General features: G+C 41.5%; 1 protein-coding gene across 10 annotated transcripts in view; it reads left to right on the forward strand.

The window, feature by feature from the left end:
• The first annotated feature begins 1,492 nt into the window (after positions 1–1,492).
• The window catches only part of TAF1 (TAF1 RNA polymerase II, TATA box binding protein (TBP)-associated factor, 250kDa), a 33,647-nt gene continuing 13,079 nt past the window's right edge, over positions 1,493–22,060 (forward strand). For 3 of the 10 annotated variants that reach the window (XM_010565314.1, XM_010565317.1, XM_010565321.1), the window contains exons 1-26: positions 1,493–1,628; positions 1,900–2,017; positions 2,606–2,749; positions 3,684–3,824; positions 4,265–4,506; positions 6,584–6,802; positions 7,235–7,453; positions 7,641–7,842; positions 9,089–9,205; positions 9,610–9,777; positions 11,363–11,490; positions 11,597–11,704; positions 12,567–12,740; positions 12,842–13,015; positions 13,100–13,204; positions 14,611–14,811; positions 15,689–15,830; positions 16,613–16,743; positions 17,303–17,383; positions 17,796–17,945; positions 18,117–18,236; positions 18,415–18,590; positions 19,307–19,548; positions 20,836–21,049; positions 21,320–21,485; positions 21,651–21,862. In XM_010565314.1, coding sequence (XP_010563616.1) covers positions 1,503–1,628; positions 1,900–2,017; positions 2,606–2,749; positions 3,684–3,824; positions 4,265–4,506; positions 6,584–6,802; positions 7,235–7,453; positions 7,641–7,842; positions 9,089–9,205; positions 9,610–9,777; positions 11,363–11,490; positions 11,597–11,704; positions 12,567–12,740; positions 12,842–13,015; positions 13,100–13,204; positions 14,611–14,811; positions 15,689–15,830; positions 16,613–16,743; positions 17,303–17,383; positions 17,796–17,945; positions 18,117–18,236; positions 18,415–18,590; positions 19,307–19,548; positions 20,836–21,049; positions 21,320–21,485; positions 21,651–21,862 — 4,220 coding nt within the window. In that variant the 5' untranslated portion in view covers positions 1,493–1,502. Of the gene's footprint in view, positions 1,629–1,899; positions 2,018–2,605; positions 2,750–3,683; positions 3,955–4,264; positions 4,507–6,583; positions 6,803–7,234; positions 7,454–7,640; positions 7,843–9,088; positions 9,206–9,609; positions 9,778–11,362; positions 11,491–11,596; positions 11,705–12,566; positions 12,741–12,841; positions 13,016–13,099; positions 13,205–14,610; positions 14,812–15,688; positions 15,831–16,612; positions 16,744–17,302; positions 17,384–17,795; positions 17,946–18,116; positions 18,237–18,414; positions 18,591–19,306; positions 19,549–20,835; positions 21,050–21,319; positions 21,486–21,650; positions 21,863–22,060 lie in introns of those variants that run through there. The other 7 variants (XM_010565318.1, XM_010565315.1, XM_010565316.1 and 4 more) reach the window with 7 other exon arrangements.

A 22,060-nucleotide genomic window follows, 5' to 3' on the forward strand; every position in this document is an offset into this window, starting at 1 on the left:
TTTCCCCCCCCCCCCCCCCCCCCCCCCCCCACTGCTTCTGCAGGCTCACAGAGCAGCCATCCTGGTGTTAACTGGAAGAGAGTATGGCGAGATAAAAGTCAAGTACTTATCAATTCATTTGAATTGATTACATTATGCTAGAACACTTTATCCCCATCTAGATTATTACTTAATAAATGGATTGCACAACAGTACTGAGGAGAGTAACATGATAGTGATGAAAATGAGTGGAAAGTGAACTTTGAACACCATAAAAAACTTTTTACTGACTTTGGAGTACCTCAGTAATAGTCATTAGATGCCTTTTATTTCTGTTGCTTTCTGCCAGGAGCAAAAGTCCTGCCGGCTGACAGCTGGTTTCCTCCAGCCTCTGCTTCTCATGAGAATGAGCTTCAGGAGCGCACAGATCCAATGAGCTTTTCCATTCAGTGGGCATTCTTAGTTTGTGATTTTCCTTCCCTTTTTTTACCCCCTACAATTCTTGGTGCATTTGATTGTAATTAGTCCAGTGCTTCAGTCTACAATCCGTTCTGTTCCTCCCACATGTTTTGTGGTGTTTTGTTATTTTTTTTTTTTTTTTTCCTCCTGTGGGCAGGTAACAAATACAGACTTCACACAATCCCATGGCTGGATTTTGTCTGTTTTCAGGAGATCAGAAGACCTGGGTTAAGCTGTGCAGGTTTCCCAAACTGTTCAAGATTCCTCAGTTTGTTACTGAATAGAGATGCAGTGTGTATGTCTTATTTCACAGAAGAGACTCTTCATGAAGAGACCAATTTTAATCTTTCAGTTTGTGAATGATTTCTGAAATAGTTCAGTGGTTTTTTTAAATACAGCAGTAGCAACCCCCAAGGAGCTGAGCAGTTTAGGAATTCTGTGTCCAAAGGATGTTATGAGGCGTGCTTAGATGTGTAAGTGCTTTCTCCGGTTTACAGCTGTAGCTATTTCTATGAAATTTAAACTAGAAGAGCCTCACCATGCTTTGTCTCCGAGTGCTAAACCTTGCTCTGTAGAAACCTCGGTGCTGCTTGGGCTGACCCTGAGAAGTGGATGGATCTCACAGGAGTCCTGACCACCCGGGTGGGCTGCGAAAAGCACCCGTCAGCAGTGGGAGCCCAAGACTCTCAAGTGTGGTACTGATATATACACTGGCAACTTGATTTTATACTATAAAAGAGTTTGTATTACAGCTAACAGTTTTAAAGTTTTTTTTTTTTTAAATTATGTGGAATTAAGTTGTAATAAAACTTTCTTCCTCTCTCTGGCTCTTGTATTAACTCACCCTGCTGTTTGTAACGCACCTGTTCTAAACGTAGTTCTTTCCTGTGGAAAGCCAGACCCCGTTTCTTAAACGCAATAAACGATTTTTCGGTGCACGCCGGAGCCTCTGCGCTTCCTTGCGACGTTGCGGCGCGGGGGCGCTGTTTTCCGACTTGGCGTGGTGGGGGTTGCCTCAGTTCCCGGCCGGGCCACGTTTCCGGTTCCGGGTCGGCATCGGCGCGATGTCAGACTCGGAGAGCGAGGAGGAGGGGGATGGCGGCCGCGCTGAGCCCTTCTCGCTGACTGGGTTTCTCTTCGGCAACATCAATGAGGCGGGGCAGCTGGAGGGGGACAGCGTCCTCGACAAGGTAGGGATGTGTCGCTCCGGGAAGGCGCCGCTTCGGCCCTGCCCGGCCGTCGGCGTGGGCTGAGGGACAGGAGAGGAACCGGGTTCCCAGCGGTGCGGTTTTGGGGCGGGCCAGGGAGGAGGAGGTGTTGGTGGGCCAGGCTCCGGGGCAGGCCCGGGGAAGTGTCGGTTGCGGGCTCCAGGACGGGACCGAGCAGGGGGTTAGGGGCTTCGTGTCGGCCCGGCCTGGCTGGCGGAGCCTCCCAGCTGGGTCGTGGCTCTGGTCTCTCCAGGAATCCAAGAAGCACCTGGCCGGGTTGGGTGTGCTGGGACTGGGCAACCTGATCACTGAGATCACAGCCAGCGAGGAGGACAGCCCGGAGACTGATGGAGCTCACCTGGATGAGGAAGGTTAGGCACTGGGGTACCTGCAGTTAAACGACAGAGGGGCTGCAGGATCAGAGCTATACTGGAGAGGAAGAAATGCACCCAGGTCATCTGGGACTGCAAGGAATATGATGTTATCTGGTCAGAGGTCCTCTGGCAAAGGCCTTGCCTTCTTGCCAGAGTGAACCCCACATTATCTCCTGGTCACTTTTGCACTTGTGCGCTCTCATTTTTTATAATTTTTTTTTTTTTCAGTTCTCTCTTCTCCCTCATAAATAAGTTTATTCTGTGTTTTCCCCTGTGTTAAACAAGCCCATTTAGTGCACGGTATTATTATGTCTTTTTTTATTTCTGAGCTTGAACAGTTTCACTGAGTAAGTGAAAGGTGTTCCTTGTGCTAAAGTTGGTTACTTACCAGTATCTAGGGGAAATTTGGAGCTCTTGGAGCTTTTGGTTGGAATGAGGGGGAAAATACTCCGATGGGAGATGTTAATCAGATGGTTTTGTTCCTCTAAGAAAAGGAAGCATAGGAAGGGGTTCATGTGTACATAGTGAAGTTAGTAATATATATTAGGATAAAGTTTTGTGTGACTGGCTTTCTTTTCTTCCTAGGCTGGGTTAAGAGCACAGAAGATGCTGTTGATTATTCAGACATTAATGAAGTGGCAGAAGATGAGAGCCGTAGGTATAAGCAGGCAATGGGCAGCCTGCAGCCAGTTCGAAGACCAGGTAGTGTTACAGCTCTAGCTGTAGAAGGTATTTTGGGGCAATGGGCCTTGATAGTCTCTTATAAGGGTGACATTGTGCCTTTTCACTTCTTGCTTCAAGAATTCAATATAAGCTTTTGTGAAATTCTGTTCACTGGATCAAGCCACTGCTTGATATCTTCCTTTTTTAAAGGAATTAGTTCCTTGTTAAACTATATTCAGAAGAGAAACCAGGATCCTCCTTTTGCTCTGGGATCCCCTGCAGAGAATACCCAATACCTGCTCATATTTCTTTAACCTGTGCTCTTTGGAAGAGGGTTATGCAGGAGGCTAGGTGCTTCTTGGATATGCTCAAAGATAGAGATAAAGTCCTGATCCCTTAGAGAGTCACTTCAATCTTAATATCTCTCTCCTGTTTTACCCTTGAATCCTTTTTCTGAAATTACTTTCTGCAGAAGGCACTTTGGTTCTTTTGTCAGTCCCAGGGCTCTCTGTCTGGCCTAGAACAGATTTTCAAAAACATGCAGCTTTTCCCTTTCAGTAGCTGCTGGTGTAAATGCTAAATCTTTGCATTAAAGCTACCTTACACTTAACCTTTCTGTTGACATATTGTGGTTAGTGGTCTGTAAAGGTATTTGGGCTTTTTAATCACATTTTTTTTTACTTCTTTAGCAGCTTTATTTTCTCTGCACAGTGTGAATAAGGGGAGGTGATAGCAGAATATATGTATATATTTTAAGTGCTTCAGTTATCTTGCTGTCAATTTGCCTTTTTCCCTCCTTCCCACTCTGTCTTAAATTTCAGTCTTGCAAATGAGTTTGTGCAGAAAGCTGAACTTGTAAGAGTTTTGCATCTAGTTACAAAATGAGAATGGTCTCCTTACTAATGAGAAGACATGATTTTCTTATCAGGTTGGGACAGGTGTGAAATAGTATAAATGGGAAGGGTGCCTGGTTCCCTTTTATTGTCTGCTTAATATGCAGTCTTGTCTCCTGACTGGTTAGATGAAGATGAAGATGATTACGATGCTGACTGTGAAGATATTGATTCCAAGTTGATGCCGCCACCACCACCACCTCCAGTACCTGGAAAGAAAGAAGATGAAAAGGATGCAGCTGCCACTGGTGAGTGAAGACTTTCTTCTTCTCTCTGGCAATATGAATGTCTGAAGGAAGCAAACACTGCTGTGTAGCAGTTCATTCTGCGGCAAGCACCACACGTCGTCAAAATTCAGTCTGCAGACTGCATCTAAAGGTGGGTCTTTGCCCTGATACACAATGTTATAGGATTGTCTGAAACATAGGGGGAAATATTTCCAGTGATTGTTAAAATACTGATATTGACAATGAAATTGCTTTTTTATCTCATCCTCTCAGTTGTGGCTGGGAAATGCACCTGGAACGCTTAGGATAAAATGAAAGGTTAAACCAGAATGGTACTCATAACTCCTGCAGAGGCTTAATTTTTGCATAACTTGGTATAAACAGTAGATGTGGCATTATGGGGTTTTACTAGGGGACAGGGAGGAAACCAGTTTGTTTATAAGGTGCTTGTTCTATTGTAGTATCTGAAGATGGAGACGGTATCATTTTGCCCTCCATCATTGCTCCTTCCTCTGCTGCCTCCGACAAGGTGGATTTCAGCAGCAGCTCTGATTCTGAGTCAGAGATGGGACCTCAAGAAGCCAGGCAGGCAGAATCCAAGGAAGGCAAACTCACACTTCCTCTTGCAGGAATCATGCAGCGAGATGCTACCAAACAGTTGCCAAGTGTTACAGAGCTCTTCCCGGAATTTCGACCAGGCAAGGTATTGTAAGAGATATGTGGAAGTGACAGAAACCGTATCATATAAGCCCTCTAAATATGAATTGTATAGTGTTAAGGGTATGTAGTAAGCAATTGCATAGATACTCTTGCTCACCTCAGTACTTTCTTTAGTTCCTGTGTGCTGCTGTTTCCAGACTGCTTAACAGGCAGGAGCCTTTTAAAAAGCATTGTATAAATCAGGGTGTGAAATAATATTTTGCTGTTCTGTAAGACCATAGCACAGGCCTGTCGATTTGTGAAAATTGTTTTTCTGAGGTATTAGAGAATACTTTTGCCAGATGGTTAAAAAACATAGTGCTATAATGCTAATCTGTCTGCTTTCTGGCTTTTCTGGCAAATATTTGCTCCTCCTTTCATGCTGTCCTGAACTTGGTGTGCTTTTCCTGAAACAACTTGTGATATGTATCCTTTACTTAATCTTCCCTCAAAACTGCTCTGAGTATGGATCAGAAATTATCTCAATAACAAGTTGGTTGAAAAGATGATTGTTTTTTGCACAAAGTGAATTAATTACAGTAGTTTCCTAAATGCTCAGGAATAGCAAATGTAGTCGATGTATTTCAATAATTATTTTGAAAGTTTTAAAGCTGTCAAGAGGAGAGAAAATGTGGGACGGGAAGGAGAATAAAGATGAGCTTAGAGTTGTCAAACAGATGGTTGTGAGCCAGGATAGCTTGGTTTTATGTGTGCCTCCATCACAGGCTTTGTGTAAGGAGCTGAGCAATTTGCATAATTAAATGTCATGTTGTAATGATTTAGCTGACCTCTGTCTATTAGAAATCTAGGTGAGGCTCTAACACAGAAGTTAGCCTTCTGGCTGCTCTCTTGGCTTTTGCAAATTTGGTCTCCTGTGTTACAGTATTTTGTATCAGTTGGTGTATTCATTTCTTTGGTGCTCAATATGTAATGTTCAGTGTTGAATGTGCCCAGTGGGCGTAGAAATCGGTGCAAGCTGTTAATGCTGAACACTTTTCATAATTAATTCATGAGCACTAGAGCTGGGAAAGCCTGAAATGCTGTAGATTTGGCTATGAGGATTGGTTCATGTCTGAGAATGTGCATGTTAGTGTAGCACTGTTTTTCTTGATGAAACCACTTAAAATAGCATGTGGAGAAGCAGACTTTGTGTTTCATTAAACTGTTAGCAGCTCAACTATGTCTGAGGCCTTTGCCCTTGCTGAAGGGCCACTGAAACTGGCCAAAGGGTTCAGAAGTAACCTGGGGGAGTGTTGGGAAGAAGGATAACGTGCATGTGGGCAGAGATGGACAGAGTGGTCATATAAACAATATTTCCTTTGGGGATCATTTTAACAGATTAACAGGGAGCATTAATAGGATGTTTCTTTACAAATCTTGGTTCTAATTCCTGTTTCCTAAATCTGTCAGTTAATTTGGGAATAATGCTTTCCCGCTTTACAAGAGTGCTCTGAAGAAACATTTATTAGTGCTTAAAAACCAGCAATCATAATTGTAGAAGAAACAGAAGAGAAAGTTTGTCATTGTCATTAGTGCATGTTTTGGAGGTATGCTGTATGCATATAGGGGAATTGCATTATGATGGAAATAAAAATGGGTGTATTCTTTCTGGACCATGGTATTTGTTTTTATCTGGTAGTTTAAGAAATCTCTGCTTTATCTAACTGTCTTCTAGCTCTGTCTCTTTTGCTAATAATTTTATCAACTCTTCTTCAATCTCCATGTGTCTTTCTGAAGGTTGTGGATTGTTCAGAATGAAAGTGATTATTTCCAGGTGGTGTCTTACCACATGCCCAATATGTAAAGGCAATCTGTCTTCCCTCTGTTAAGTTTCTTTGTGTCTGAAATTAAGAACAAATCCGTTTGAAAAGGAAGGATCCATCAAATGGATGGATCAGAAACTTTTTTTCAAGTATAATCAAGAGATTGTTGATTGCATCAGGGGTTGGGATAGTAGTACAGGCCAAGCTTCTGAATTTCAGAGTGCTCTCTTTCATTACTGCTTTTCAGGTGAGAGAAAGACAGACAAGCATTCCACAGTGTTTTTTTTTCTCTGACCCTCTTGTTTTTTCCTATTCTAGGTTCTGCGTTTCCTGCGTCTCTTTGGCCCTGGAAAGAATGTTCCATCGGTTTGGCGTAGTGCCCGAAGGAAACGCAAGAAGAAACATCGGGAGTTGGCACAAGAAGTGCAGATACAGGAGGGTGAAGTTGTAGTTGAGAGTGGAATGGAAGGAAAATCTCCTTGGGAGTATGAGTTTGCTGCTCCTCCCCCTCCTGAGCAGTGCCTTTCAGATGATGAGGTGGGATATCTGAGACTTAGAGGGGGGTCGCCACCTAGCACTGGGGGTAGTAGTGGATTGGACAGTGACTTTTAGAGTAAAGAGCTTTTCCTCCAGAATAAAAGGACAGGGTTGGCTTGTATTCCAGCTGTGCAGAAGCTCTTCTCCAGATACTAGTCAGTGACTTCAGGTGATTGCTTCTTACTGAGAAGGCTGCATCCGTGGTACAGGATCAATAGGAGAGCTTATCCTCTTTGTATCAAGAAGAAATTTCTGTGTTCTTGGAAGTCTAATTGCAGAACATTCTTAAGGCAGCTAGTAAGTATGGAAGAGCACTTCTTAGAAATACTTTTCTCCTCCGAGAATAAGCTGGGAAACTTGGAAGGAAGAAACCTCTTGCTGACACTTAGATGGACCATCAGTGTAACCATTCCCTCCTTTGCTGTGCTTCAGATTACCATGATGGCACCTGTGGAATCAAAATTTTCCCAGTCAACTGGTGATATAGACAAAGTGGCAGACACAAAGCCTAAAGTGGCAGAGTGGCGCTATGGCCCAGCACAGCTCTGGTATGATATGCTGGGGATCCCTGAAGATGGCAGTGGATTTGATTATGGTTTCAAGCTGAAAGAGAAGAAGGAGCAGGAGGTTAAAGGACACACAGATGAGGGGGTGAGAGGGGAACTGTGGGGGAAGGTGTGGAGGTGTGTGTGGCACTGGGGATTGCTGCACAATGAGAGCTTGGTCACGGGCCAGTGGATGGTTGTGCACCATGCAAAATGAGACTTCTAATTTTCCTCCATTAGTTTGAAAGTGTGAAGTGGATGCAGGTCTTCAAGCAACCATTCTTTCCTTCCAGGATGCAGGGTTGATGGATGAGAAAGATGATCTGCTAGCTGATGAGCACTTCCTTATGGTGACACAGCTCCAATGGGAGGATGATGTTATCTGGAATGGAGAAGATGTCAAGCACAAAGGGACTAAGACACAGCGGGCAAGTTTGGCAGGCTGGCTGCCATCCAGCATGACTAGAAATGCCACTGCATACAATGCCCAACAAGGTAATTGATGGTCTGATATGAATTGTACTTGCTGTAGTTGAGCTGACTCATTGCATGCTTTCGTCTCAAATACAGAACATAATTCTTCCTGCTAGGGAATGTTTTTTGGCAAAATCACAGCTCTGCTCAGAATTCTGAGACTCTTTCTTTCCAAAAACAGAGTAGGTCCCTTCTGTTAAAGAAAATATCAGCTCTGGCTTTCTTCTCTCCATGTGGAATACCAGATGCTAGATCCATCTACATTAGTATCAAGCAATGCTACACTTAGGATGTCTACTATTTATAGGCCAATGGAATTTTCTTTATATTTTTCTTTTAACTGGAAGAATTGTGTGAAAGTCTTCTGAAGTTTCTACTGAACTAATAATGTTATTCTGTTTTTTCTAGATAGGAAGTAATAATTCTTACAAGCCTGAGACTTCTCTTAGACACAGATGCATTTTAAATTTAAATTGCTTGTGTAGAATGACTGTTTATCATCTGTTTGTTATATCTTACCCTGCTTCTGCAATGAAAGACTAATGGGAATGTCAGATCTTTATTGGGTACTAGTGTCAATCCTTTACTGTTTAGCTGAGAGTACAAGACGCTCTGAGGATTTGGGTAGGTGAATTGGAGATAGCTTTTTATAACAATTTTCTTTTCAGCACAGTTGTGCCTGAGCTATCCAGACCTGGACTCGCTGTGTTGGAGTCCCGTGAAAAGCCATAGTAACATGTTAAACATGGTTGGTCTGTTCACATGCATTAGGTCTTATGCCTTCCAGAAGCATTAACTTAAGTGACATAAGTGATGTGAGCATAGGTGAGTTGGGAGAAGCTGCCTCCACAGAATGATTCCTTGAGGTCTGCTTGGCCATCCTTTTTTCTATGAGAGTTTGACATCAGACAGGAAGCTGCTGGAGGCCAGACCAACTGTTCTGTCAATGGCAACTGTCTGCTTAAGGCCTCTCACTTTTATAGGGACCATGCAGAAATGCTCCTTATGCATTGTCATGCAGCATATGCAAAGCAAGCCAAACATAACTTTGAAGAGGCTGTAGACTCCAGCAGTAAGCTGTGGGCGAACGTGTTTTTGTAAGGGTTACCTGTACTAATGACGCATGACGCTCTTTGTGATAGGAGCAGCAGGTCCATCCTGGTTAAGGCTGGAAATCATTCTCCATCCAAGTTCTGATTTAAGGCAATGCAATGCCTTCTAACCCTCCCACTCAAGCTAACCTTACTTTTGTTTTTCTTTTCTCTAGGTTTGAACCGAAGCGGCTCTTTACTCAATCCACCAATTCCACTAGCACAGAAACCAAATGTAGCAGGAGTCCTAGGTATAGCAAAGGGCAAAGAAAAGCAGGCCCCTGAACAGCAAGGTAATGAGGATGTCAATCTTTGGCCTATGAATAGGTGCATGTGACATGTGTTTCTCTATAGACTTGTGTTCTATGTAATAGCAGGGTCCTTTTTTGGCAACAAGGTGTAGATAAAACGGATACTTGTTTGCTCTAAAACCTGTTAGAGGCCCTATTTCATTCTTGGAGGTTCTCTGTGTTTCAATGGAGCAAAATCTCTAAGTGTTGGTAGAGCTCAGACTTGGGGCTCTGCTTCCTCTTTGCTTCCAGGATGAGTTTTCTTTCGCCTTTTAGAGGTCCTGCCTCAGAAAGTCCTGAAAGATGGGGAAGGTTGAGGGAGTAAGATGTGGGGATGAGCTCTGAAATGGTTTTCTGCTAAGGTAGTGTATAAAACTCTTAAGGGTTCTACCTTATGATTGTTGCAGTTTCCTTGGATGAAGACAAGCCCTGGTACTCTATTTTCCCAATTGATAATGAAGAGTTAGTGTATGGCCGTTGGGAAGACAATATCATCTGGGATGATCAGGCAATGGAAACCTACTTGGATCCCCCTGTCTTAACACTTGATCCAAATGATGAAAACATAATTCTAGGTATGTTTATGGCATCTAGAAATTTGACTCAAATGGGAAAAGACAAGTGGAAATGGAAGCAAGGATTTATAGTCACACTGTAATGGAAATAAATGGACTGGGCAATACTTGCAGCCTTTCTTTCTTCTGCCTTTTAAAGATAATTTGCAAGTAATCAAAGGCCTAAGCAGAAGGCGGCAGTGCTAATAACTGGAATGGTGTGGTACATACTTTCAGCTCCCAAGTTAAAAGCAGTAACAGAAGAGTAAAGATTAATGCCCTGAAACATAATTTAACGTAATTAATCTGACTCTTAGTGTGTTTTAGAAGCGGCTGTCTTAATTTTACTTGCATGCATGTTGGTTCGAAGAGGGAATGTAGAGAAGTAAACCACAAACTAGCCCATGCCATTCTCAGTATGGCTTGTATTCAGAGCCTGAAGAAGCAGATTCCTTAAGCCTCTTGCAGGCTGTGGTAATGGCACATGGGAGCAATGACTTTGCATAATACCTGTCAGCATTTTTGTTGCTGCTACAAACTTAGTATTCCTGGAGTTTGATATGAATGTACTCCCTGCTTATATTGCTATAAGCTGAAGAGATTTTTGTCTTATTTGGACCACTAAAATCACCACTTTCTCTTAGATTTGTGTGTTGGTAATCTTCAAGCAGCCTTATGTAATTTAAAGATAAGCATATCTTGCTACAATTTTACATGGCCTGGATTACATTTCCTTCCTCAGGAAAGTGTGTCAGTTCTAAGAATTCTTTATGTATTGATTGGAATGTTTTGGTATTAGTCAGCAACCTTGAAAATCACTCTTAATTTGAGATTGGTTAAAGTAAAGACAAACAAACTCGTAGTGTTTTCTTTCCAAGTCTGAAATACACCACAAAATTGCAGATTAGTGACAAAAGTGAACCCATTCTTATTTTATATCAGGTGACATGACATCTGTCCATGAAGTTGATACAGCGTTTACCAAGCCCATGTCACTAGGCCCTGCTTCTTGTGTGAAAATCTTACTTGGAGAATCCATGCTTCACAAATTGCTAACTTTTAAAATTCATACTACTTTCCTGGAATTTTTCAGGAATCCCTTTTTGGTTCAGGTCCATGTTATTTTTGGGTTCAGACTCACTTTCGTGTTGTGTATATATGGGAAAGAAAAGGATTATTAATATATGTAGTTGGGATACAGTATTGGCATTCCTGTTGCCTTGACTCTCAACTCTTTAGAATAGCTTTGGCAGAACAGATGCTATTTCTTGTACTTTCATTGATTAGATTATTAGTAAATTTTGTGTTGAGCAGTGGATACCCCAAACAATCCCCACAATCACCCTCCTCCCACTCAAATCTGCTCACTGCTGAAAGAAGGTAAGGTAGAGATTTAAGCATGGAACTTTACTGTGTTTGTTGAGCTTGTTTCATATTAACCTGTGTGGAGGAAAAGGGGGAGGAGTGTAGAAGGAGGACAGTCAACCCAGAAACTGAACAAAAAGGCTAAAACATCTGGACCAAGCTGCAGCAAAGTAGGAGGTTGCAGTGCTGAAAAGGGAACCCTAGGACAAGTGCCCTACAGTGTGATTGCTTGTGTTTTTAGAAATTCCTGATGAAAAGGAAGAAATGACTTTGAACTCTCCATCCAAGGAGAACAAGAAAGAATCTTCTCTAAAGAAGAGTCGAATCCTGTTGGGAAAAACAGGTGTCATCAAGGAAGAACCACAGCAGGTCAGCATAAGCTTTAGCACCTTGCAGGTTGGGAATGATGTGGAAGGGGTGATTTTTTTTTTTTTTTTTTTTTACACCTCTCTCTTTGTGTTTAATATTGAATTAGAACATGTCTCAGCCAGAGGTGAAGGATCCCTGGAACCTCTCCAATGATGAGTTTTACTACCCCAAACAGCAGGGACTTCGAGGAACCTTTGGAGGCAACATCATTCAGGTAGTCACAGGAATCTTGGCTGTGAGAGATAGATAGAGTGTCTTGGTAGGAGGTTTCTACCTGAGTATGATTTTGGATTTGTAGAAAAACAGAATTTAGATTGCAGCAGGTCAGGTAAGTGTTCATGAGGGAGATTTTTAATGTTTAATTAAAATGATTAGATGGAAGGAACTAACTTTTCTTTATTGCTCCATCAAACTGAGGTTTAGTTGCTAGATCTTGCCATATTGTACTTGCCATGCTTTTGTTTGGTGTCTCTTTCTGTAGTACTGTTTCTGAAGCAGTAGTGGGAGGGGGGGAAAGTGGTGCAGATAGTCAAGAGTTGAGGCTGTACTTCTGCTACTAGTGAGTGTTTTAATCTGGATATTATAAAAATAATTCAGATAATGATGAATTTGAACTGCTACTCACTAGCCCTAGGTGAAGAAGTGATTTTTTTTTTTTTTTTTTTCCCTCCTTCATTGTGGTATTCAGTGACCTCTTCTAAAACCTCATCTGATTCCAACCTCTTCTGTAATCGGAAAAATGTATGTAATTCCAAATGCTCTTCTCTCCCACTGATAGGGATAATGGCTTTGCATGCTCCTAGTTAATAAAAAAATTCTCTCATGGGGTACCATTCAAAATAGTAAAATTAAAGTCATCTCTGTACAGAAAGGAAAGATCTATATATGGACCTAAGCGCTTTCCCTCAAAAGGCAACATGTATGATAACAAGTGAGTTTCAATGCACTAGTATTACTGCTAGCAGACCTAAAAATATTACGAGGTTCTGTTATATAAAGGTTAGCAGGATAGGAGGATGATCTTGGTTTTGAGATGATACGTGTCATTCTTAACACATATTTTGTTCCTGTGTTAGCACTCCATCCCAGCAGTGGAACTTCGCCAGCCATTCTTTCCCACCCATATGGGTCCTATGAAGCTCCGACAATTTCATCGGCCTCCCTTGAAGAAATATTCTTTTGGTGCCTTGTCCCAACCAGGACCCCACGCTGTGCAACCTCTGCTGAAGCACATAAAAAAGAAAGCCAAGGTACAGTTATTTTTCTCTGTATCTGATGTCTGCTGTGGCTCCATTTGCGCAGCAGATCTGTTTGATGTGCTGTTTTCCTAACACTGTCTTCACTGGCACAGATGAGAGAGCAGGAGCGTCAGGCTTCTGGTGGGGGCGAAATGTTCTTCATGCGCACACCACAGGACCTAACTGGCAAGGATGGAGATCTCATTCTTGCTGAATACAGTGAGGAAAATGCCCCTTTAATGATGCAGGTTGGCATGGCAACAAAGATTAAAAATTACTACAAAAGGGTGAGTATGCAGGTTTTGCTGTTGGACAGTGACTTTCTTCTGCCTCTCATTTAGTGCTAACTGCACCTTCATTGCCCATTGCAGAAACCTGGTAAAGATCCGGGAGCTCCAGACTGTAAATACGGAGAGACTGTTTATTGTCACACTTCTCCATTCCTGGGTTCTCTGCATCCAGGCCAGTTACTGCAGGTGAGAAAACCAAGCATAAGAAGAGAGAAAAATTAAATGTGGAGTAATAGGAAGAATGTTTCATGCCCTGTTTATTGAATCACAGATAATGCTCAACTTCTAAAAAAATAGATTTTGTTTTGTTTCTAGTTTTAAGTCTCTTTGTTTACTGATAATAATTCAGTTCTTGGCTTTTTTTTTTTTTTAATATCTCTCTCTTGCATGTTTTTTAAAATTGTTTTAGGAATGATAAGAATTGCAGGCGGTGAATCTTTGCTGCTTTGCTTTGTAATGGCATTAGAAATATGTTAGAGAGGACTGAGTGGAAGGTCAAAGCTGCTTGAATGTTGGGAAGCTCAGTAAATAGGTGTTGGAGGGCATAGAAAACATGGATTTATCATGGTCCAGGATGTGTGAGCAAAAGCTTATGTGTACTTTCTGAGAATTACACTGCTAGTTGTCTGCTGGATGCCAGTTACTAGTCAGGTGTGTAGACTTCTGCTTTTATGAGCCTTTCTCTGTTGTTGAAATACATACAGTTGAGTTGGGGAGAAGAATTAAGAATGTTGTAAGGACCACCTGATTACAAAGTCCATGATAAATGCAAAAATAAATTGATTTCAGGTAATGCTAGCTGCTCTTGCTGCAGCAATAATTCTGTCCATGCTGTACCACAGGAAAAATGTAAGGTGAAGGTTGATACTGGAGATTCATCACAGAACTGACAGTGCTAATTGTTCAAGCCTAAGGGGACTTCATCATGCATAAAACAGGACTTCTGGAAAGCTTGAAGTGAGGACAGGGCCATCTTAGGGAAAGCTTTGCAACGTGGGTGAGGGTAGTGTGGGAGAGTAGCAGTGGGTAAGGCTTGTGGAAGTCCTACAGGTAGAGAAAACCCCTTATAGAAGAGGATTGTCTTTCCGGTTCCACTCAGTCTAGTGCCTCCTTGGTGCTAATTTAAACTTTGTTACTTTTAAATGCTCAGCTCTGCTGCTCTCTGCTTTTCTGGTTAGGTTCTCACAACCTCCTTTCCTGAGCAGTCTTCAGTCCTTGCTTCTGTTGCCTTCTCCCATTCCCAGACTGTACATCTGTCCTGGGCTGGTTTCTGTGGTTATAGTGTTGTTCTGCATACGTGTTCTTTCTGTCCCTTTTTAAAGTACCTCCTTAAAGGTCAGTCCAAAGAGCCCTTCAAACTCTTTCTGCATTTGTCCTAGGTTTTCTTATGCTTTTGTGCTTCATCCTTGGTTATTCTCTCCATAAGCAAGGAATGTTCTGACTGCACATCTACATATATTGTGATATAAATTTTGGTGTACCATTGGAATGACTGTGCTTTTTTTTTTTTTTTAAGATCTTTTTTGTAGGTTGAGTTACAGAAAATTTGATGAAAACCTGGCTTTCAGACTTTGATTTGTTTCTCTTATTAGGCATTTGAAAACAATCTTTTCCGGGCCCCTATCTATTTACATAAGATGCCTGAAACGGATTTCCTGATTATCCGGACACGACAAGGCTATTATGTTCGAGAATTAGTGGATATTTTTGTAGTTGGTCAGGAGTGCCCGCTTTATGAAGTACCTGGTCCCAACTCGAAAAGAGCTAACACCCATATCAGAGATTTTCTACAGGTATGTGGTAAGAGTCAGTTTGGGGATCTGAGGGGTCTTTGGAGAAAGCCTAGGACATAGGCACAGGCTTCCTGTGGATAGTCTTGATTTGAGAAGCTCATTGTCCTGCTATGGCTCCTCTTTTTTTGTTGTTGTTGTGAGAGCACTACAAGAGTTGGATGTTGACCATACAGATCATTTTGGTTGTCATTTAACCAACTGTTTATAGCATGATGCTTCTGTTTACTTGTATGCTATCTGATAAGTATACGATAGAGGCTTTTTACTAGCCAAAATAAAAGGTTATAACATTATATAAAAATGTAGGAAACTGAAGGAATTAGAATGAACTTTGAAGCGGTTATGCTGTATAAAATGACAGTTACATGGATTTTACTAAGAGGCAGTGAAGGGCTCTTATCACAGTCCTATTACATAGCACAGAATTAGAGTTGCTTCATAGGTCTTCATTGATTCCTACATCTTGAGGCAGTTAAGCTTTGGGACTGTCAGTGACCATTCAAATAAATATCCCCAAATTTAGATATTGGAGAAAACTTCTAGTAATTTACTGTCAGTTTAATTAAAAAATATAACTCAAGAGGTATTTGCAGAGCAAGAAAATCCCTGCCGTTCCCAGAGTTCCAAGTTTCTGTACCAAAGCATGAACATTTCTAATGTGATAATACAAAATTTCAAGACAAATACTTTTTCCACTTCTCATTCTCAAAAATTGCTGAACCTGAAGCAGACATGTGGCTTGGAAAACTTTACTAAGTAAATTTATAAGAAACAATGGGAAGTCTGAAGTAGTCACTAGAAACAGCATTGTCTATGCTGTCTTTGCAGGTTTGTTGTATTCTTTCTTTGGACATCACAAATGAGTCATGTTTTGTAGGTTTTTATTTATCGCCTCTTCTGGAAAAGCAGAGACCGTCCTCGGAGAATTCGCATGGAGGATATCAAGAAGGCCTTTCCTTCACACTCGGAGAGTAGCATCCGAAAGCGGCTAAAGCTTTGTGCTGATTTCAAACGCACAGGTATTGAAAAATTTTATGTGGCAGTCAGCCATTTGTTGCTGCTCTTGGAGTTCCAAACAGAGCAGGAAGAGGCAACATCTCCTCCTGATAAACCATTTTTGAAAACATCTGTTTGAAGAACTGAAATGTAATCTGATAGGTTTTTTTGTTCCAGTTTTTATAAATGTGTACTTTTGGCACAAATGCGCTTGATGGTGAGAAATGACTACAGTTTAGATGCTTTTTTTTAATAACCCTTTGGGCAGTGATTTACTCGTAAAGTAACAACGTATGACACCAACACATACACATTCCCTTCCCTCTGTCTATGGCTGTGTTGTGTTTTGCAAGCAAATACATGCCAGTAGAAGCTTGTCCCATCTTCATGAGTCTATTAGTGCTCTGAGAGCCTGAGTTCTGATTTTTGTATATGCAGAATGATAAACAGGTGGTAATACAAAGCTTTTTAGGCAGCCACGGGGAATAAGGATGAGAAAGTGAAGATTAAGATGAGGAAGTGAAAGGTGGATTAAATGCTTTTGGAATGTAGTTTATATGATGAATGAACATGAATGTATCAGAGTTTGCTGATATAACAGGCGCTGAGTTAGGGGGCATTGGTTTAGACAAATGCAGAATGAAAAAAACTATCACTTCTAGTGGTTTAAGTGTCATGGATTTGTCATATTCACTCCTTTTGCCAGCATTGCAGCAGGGTACTAAATCTTGAAATACATTTAAGATTATGATGGCATCCAACGTTTGTGGGAAACTACTCAGTGTTTGATCTGTGTGTTTTTCAGGGATGGACTCAAATTGGTGGGTTTTAAAGCCAGATTTCAGATTGCCAACAGAGGAAGAGATCAGAGCAATGGTATCCCCAGAACAGTGCTGTGCTTATTACAGCATGATTGCGGCTGAGCAGCGACTGAAGGTAAATGCGCCTTGTAGGCTATAAGGCAAGTTACTGACAAGTAGTTCTGTGAAGCGTGAGGCCAGGTAACGCCTTCTGCCTACAGCTAATTTTGCTGTAAAGTAGGCAAATTAGGCCCCTGACTACTGGGCAACTTGCTAAGTTCTCTGCTGTGCAAAAAGAGTTAAGTTCTTAAAGGGACATTATATTCTTAACACCTATTATTTAGATACTGAATTAGCTATGCTCAAAGATAGCAAAGAGAAGGTACAAGAAAGGGCTTATATTTCTACCTGGAGCTCTACAGCAGAAAGTAACAAGTATGTGGCAGTGAGAGAGACTGGTTATTTTTTTTTTGAAGTCGAGTGCAGTATTTAGTTATTGAGTTTGTCAAAAGACTGGGCAGTTTGCCATCTGTGATACCGTGGGTCACAGTGAATCCTGCAAACAACTGTCTGTGGAAGTGTGCTTGTTCAGCATGACAGATCTCCACAGGAGGTTCATAATACACTTCTAGTTCTCTCTCCAGTAATCTTCTTAAGACTTTAGGTTCTCATTTTTTCCTAATATTTCTCTGCAGGATGCAGGTTATGGAGAGAAATCCTTTTTTGCGCCAGAAGAGGAGAATGAAGAGGATTTCCAAATGAAGATTGATGATGAGGTACTGTCAGAGCGATGCATGAGCATGCATGCCAATATATAAATCTGCATGGCAGGAGAGAAATGAGGTCTTTATATTTAAAGGACATATTTAAAGTAGGATTCAGTAGAGCAAATGTTCTTGTGACTTTCCTGTGAAATCTGCTGCCAAGCTATATACCTGTATTCGGGGATCCTTCTTGCCAGGTCCTTTCAGGACTAGGCTTTTTGCCTTAAATGCCTTTTGTGAGTTATCTAGCACTTTGGTTCTTCATAGAGGTTTTATCAGGGCAGCTGAAGGATCAAGAAGTGGAATTCACCCTCATTATGTCAGTTGAAAAGTTCTCAGTATGATTGGAAGAATCCAAAATAAAAAGCTTGGAATTCTTGATGGTAGCAGGATTTGTGAGGACATTTTCTCTTCTTGCTGGCAGGTGCGCACAGCTCCATGGAACACCACACGAGCCTTCATTGCTGCTATGAAGGGCAAGTGCCTCCTAGAAGTGACAGGTGTAGCAGATCCTACCGGTTGTGGTGAAGGATTTTCTTATGTGAAGATTCCAAACAAACCAACTCAGCAGAAGGTATAGTTCCCAAGGTTAGGTTGGACAAGAAGCAATAACTGGAAAGTCATGGAAAGTCATGTGGGAGAAATGGAGTAAATATGGGGCATCAGGAAGAGAAAATATCGGAAGATGAACCTAGGAAAGACTATTATGTGATGACTTTAATAGGTTGCATCTTGCTCTGCACAGGATGATAAAGAACCTCAGCCAGTGAAAAAGACAGTGACTGGGACAGACGCTGATCTGCGCCGTCTTTCTCTCAAAAATGCCAAACAGCTTCTGCGTAAATTTGGAGTGCCTGAAGAGGAGGTGAGCATGAACCTGGAGCAGGTTACAGAGTTCTCTTCACTAATGGATTCAGCTGTTGATGGTGGAAAGGATGTACAGGTTTCTACTCTGATCTTGTAGGAGAGGAGTTGAAATCCACAGTCAGCTACCTCAGTTGTATGTCTCTAAAGCCATTTCTAGTCTGTCTTCCTCTTTCCAGATAAAGAAGCTGTCCCGTTGGGAAGTGATTGATGTGGTACGTACAATGTCTACAGAGCAGGCTCGTTCAGGGGAAGGTCCTATGAGCAAATTTGCACGTGGGTCTCGGTTTTCTGTAGCAGAACATCAGGAGAGATACAAAGAAGAGTGTCAGCGCATCTTTGATTTACAAAATAAGTAAGTTCTTATCTGATGTTTACAGCCTTGAACCCCACCTTAAAAGTCCAGAACTACGTTTGCCTGGGGCTCACTGGTATGTGGTGGTATACATGTTGATTCAACTGGTTGGGCCCACAAAATACTGAGAAAGGGGGCTTTGGCTGTTAATAGAAACTTATGCATTAGCCTTAGTGTCTTGCTGTCATAGACCTTTTGGAAAGGTAGAATGAGTTGCATAGTCTGCCATGTATAATGGCATTAGATGTTTCACTGTTCCACAGATTGGTAGTTCACCACCCTCTCTCCTTCCTTTCTTTTTTTAAATTTTTTTTTTTTTTGCTTGTTTTGTTAACAGCAGTTTGCCATTTCTCTCTTGGGTAGCAGCTACCAATTCTTTGTCCTATTCTTTAAGAACTGCTAGAAGGGTTCATGCATTATTCTTTGTTCTGGCCCAAGACCTGAGAGTGGGGAGGGAATATAGTACTGTTGGTGATGAAGAGATCAACATGTTGGAGAAGATTGGCTTGGAACAATGATCTTTTGGACATGGGGATTACAGGAGGACTGAGAAGGGAATATATTATGCCTATTCTTGTAGTATTGATTTGCAACATTAATTTTCAAACCTTTGTGTTTTTTTTAGCTTTTTTTTTTCTGGGAAGGTAACAGGCTGATTTTTTGGGGGGGCATTGGGGATGGACACTGAGTGACTTTCAAGGTGCCTCGTCTTTCAGAGTTCTGGAATCCACTGAGATCCTGTCAACAGACACAGATAGCAGCTCAGCTGAAGACAGTGACTTTGAAGAAATGGGAAAGAATATTGAGAATATGTTACAGAACAAGAAAACTAGTTCTCAGCTCTCTCGGGAAAGAGAAGAGCAGGAACGAAAGGAATTGCAAAGGATGCTTCTGGGAGAAGACAGTGGCAATGACAAAGAGAGGGGCAAAAAGGATAGAAGAGACAAAAAGGGGCTATGTAAGTAACTTCAACCAGCAGAATGTGCCTGGGAAGGGATGCAGAACTTTGTGTCAGGCTGCAAAGTGTGCTGATCTGGCCTCTCAAAGGAGAGCGTGGATTCCTTACAGGGAGAATGTATAGACATGCTTATCTGGGGCTTCTTCCTTCTCTTGAGCAGTTACTGGCTGAAAGTGCATTTAAAGTCTTTTCTTTGCCCCATAGCTTTGCTTATTTTGAACTGTAAACTTACTCTGTTATTCCTTTAGATATTCACTGCTGCTTGCTGCTTAAGTTTACCTTTCTTTTTTTTGGTGGGGGGAGGTATGTGTTTTTGAGTAGTTTTCTCAAGATGTGTTCGCAAATAGTTCCTGCAACCAGCTTATGGTACTCTAATTGGATCTTGTGTGTAAACACAGCTATTTATGTGAAACGGACAGGCACAATATGTAGGCTGATAGCAGTGTCTTATACTGTGTGCTGTATCAGTGTTTTTTTGAGGTAATTGGGCAGCTGCCAGATTTGGATCTCTTGGAGATGTGCTTATTCTAAGTGCATTCCAATAGAGAGCTTGACACGTCCCTAAATGGCAGGTAAAAGTGTTTGACCTGCGAATGAACTTCTGTCTGTATGACAGTGCTCATGACCACTGTTACTTGTTGCATGTGTTTGAGCAAAGTTGAGCTTTGCTGCATCTGGGACATTATTGTTGCTGTTGGAAACCCAGATTGAGAATAAATCACTAATTAAATAATTACTGGAATAATTTAGTAAGGGATATGTGGAAGATTTGCTGATGATTGTTGCCTTATGAAAAGATATTCAGTGTTATTTTGAACAAAATCTCTCAACCAAAATTATGGATGGTGCTGGAAAGATTCTGTGGTCACATGAGACAAGGCTAGCTCACTGTTTTTAACGCTAGTTGGAGAACTGGATAATCGTTGACCTTCAGATTCTGCCAGATCTCCATACCTGTGATCAAAACCACTGTAACTATAAGCAATCTGCAGGGCCATGTTGCAGTTGCCTTACAGGTTGCACTTAGTCACTTGCGGGTCCTTGTTGACTGTAGCTGTCCCTTCTGGCTTTATAATCTATGTGGATAATTCAGTAGGTTACTTTTGTTTCAGATTGATATATGTCATGATAAGAAAACATGAACAAGCAAGGGAAAGACTTCTATTGCTTGGGTTTTTCTGAATTTGTGTCTTGGAAGTTTTTAGGCCAAAACTATCTGCTGTATTTAAACAATGATGTTTCTACAGTGTGAAAGAAATTAAAAGTAAATAAAACACTCTCTTGTAGCATCAGCTTCAGGAGCCTCAGCAAACTCTCACAAAGATGATGACACTGCCTCTGTAACCAGCCTTAATTCCTCTGCCACTGGCCGCCGCCTCAAAATCTATCGCACGTTTAGAGATGAGGATGGGAAAGAATATGTGAGGTGCGAGACAGTTCGCAAGCCCGCTGTTATTGATGCCTACTGCCGAATACGGACTACCAAGGATGAAGAGTTCATGTAAGACCTATATGATTTTTTTCTGTTGTTTTTTTTTTTTCTTTTTAACTTTGTCTGTAGACTATTTCATTCTTTTGGCAGTATGAAGAAGGGTAGAATTGAGTGTAGAAGCCCAGCAATGTAATTGTGTAGAGAGAGAGAGAGATTAAGGCTGTCCATTTGGAGGGTATTATGAATTTCGTGCAGTGATTGACCTGGCAGAAGGGTACCTGGTAAATCATCAACTCAGATGGAAAAACTTGTATTTTGGCTCCCCCCCCCCCCCCCCCGACGAAAGTTTGCTCTATTTGATGAACAGCACCGTGAGGAAATGCGGAAGGAGCGGCGCAGGATCCAGGAACAATTACGGCGGTTAAAACGGAACCAAGAAAAAGAGAAGCTCAAGGGCCCTCCAGAAAAGAAGCCCAAGAAAATGAAAGAGCGTCCAGACTTGAAAGTAAGCATATCCATCTGTAAAGCATGGTAACAGGTCTTGGGTATTGGAGAAGTTTTTTGTTCTGCTGTTGTACTAGTCTGACTAGGGACTTCTAATGATACTTCGCCTCTAAACTAGGAGCCTATGTATGAATTCTGATCTGTCGTCTTTCTTACATTTTTGCAGCTGAAATGTGGAGCATGTGGTGCAATTGGCCATATGAGGACTAATAAGTTCTGCCCTCTTTACTACCAAACAAATGCCCCACCTTCTAATCCTGTTGCAATGACAGAGGAGCAGGAGGAAGAGCTGGAAAAAACAGTCATTCACAATGATAATGAAGAACTCATCAAAGTAGAAGGAACAAAAATTGTCCTGGGAAAACAACTGATTGAGAGGTAAGGGAAGAAGCAGAGATACTGATAGGTAGAAAGAAAAAACAATTCAGAGCTTAGTGTGGAATACTCATATGTATATTAATCACAGAAATAAAGTGACAGGGCTTTATATAGACTATTACTATGTATTTCAATTGCGTATTTAGTATTATGGCAGATGGGACCATAGCCAATGCTGGGGGACAAATGGTCTTGATT

This window comes from Haliaeetus leucocephalus, unplaced genomic scaffold (assembly GCF_000737465.1).
Source record: "Haliaeetus leucocephalus isolate CR32 unplaced genomic scaffold, Haliaeetus_leucocephalus-4.0 Scaffold189, whole genome shotgun sequence".
In the NCBI taxonomy this organism is placed as follows: Eukaryota; Metazoa; Chordata; class Aves; order Accipitriformes; family Accipitridae; genus Haliaeetus; species Haliaeetus leucocephalus.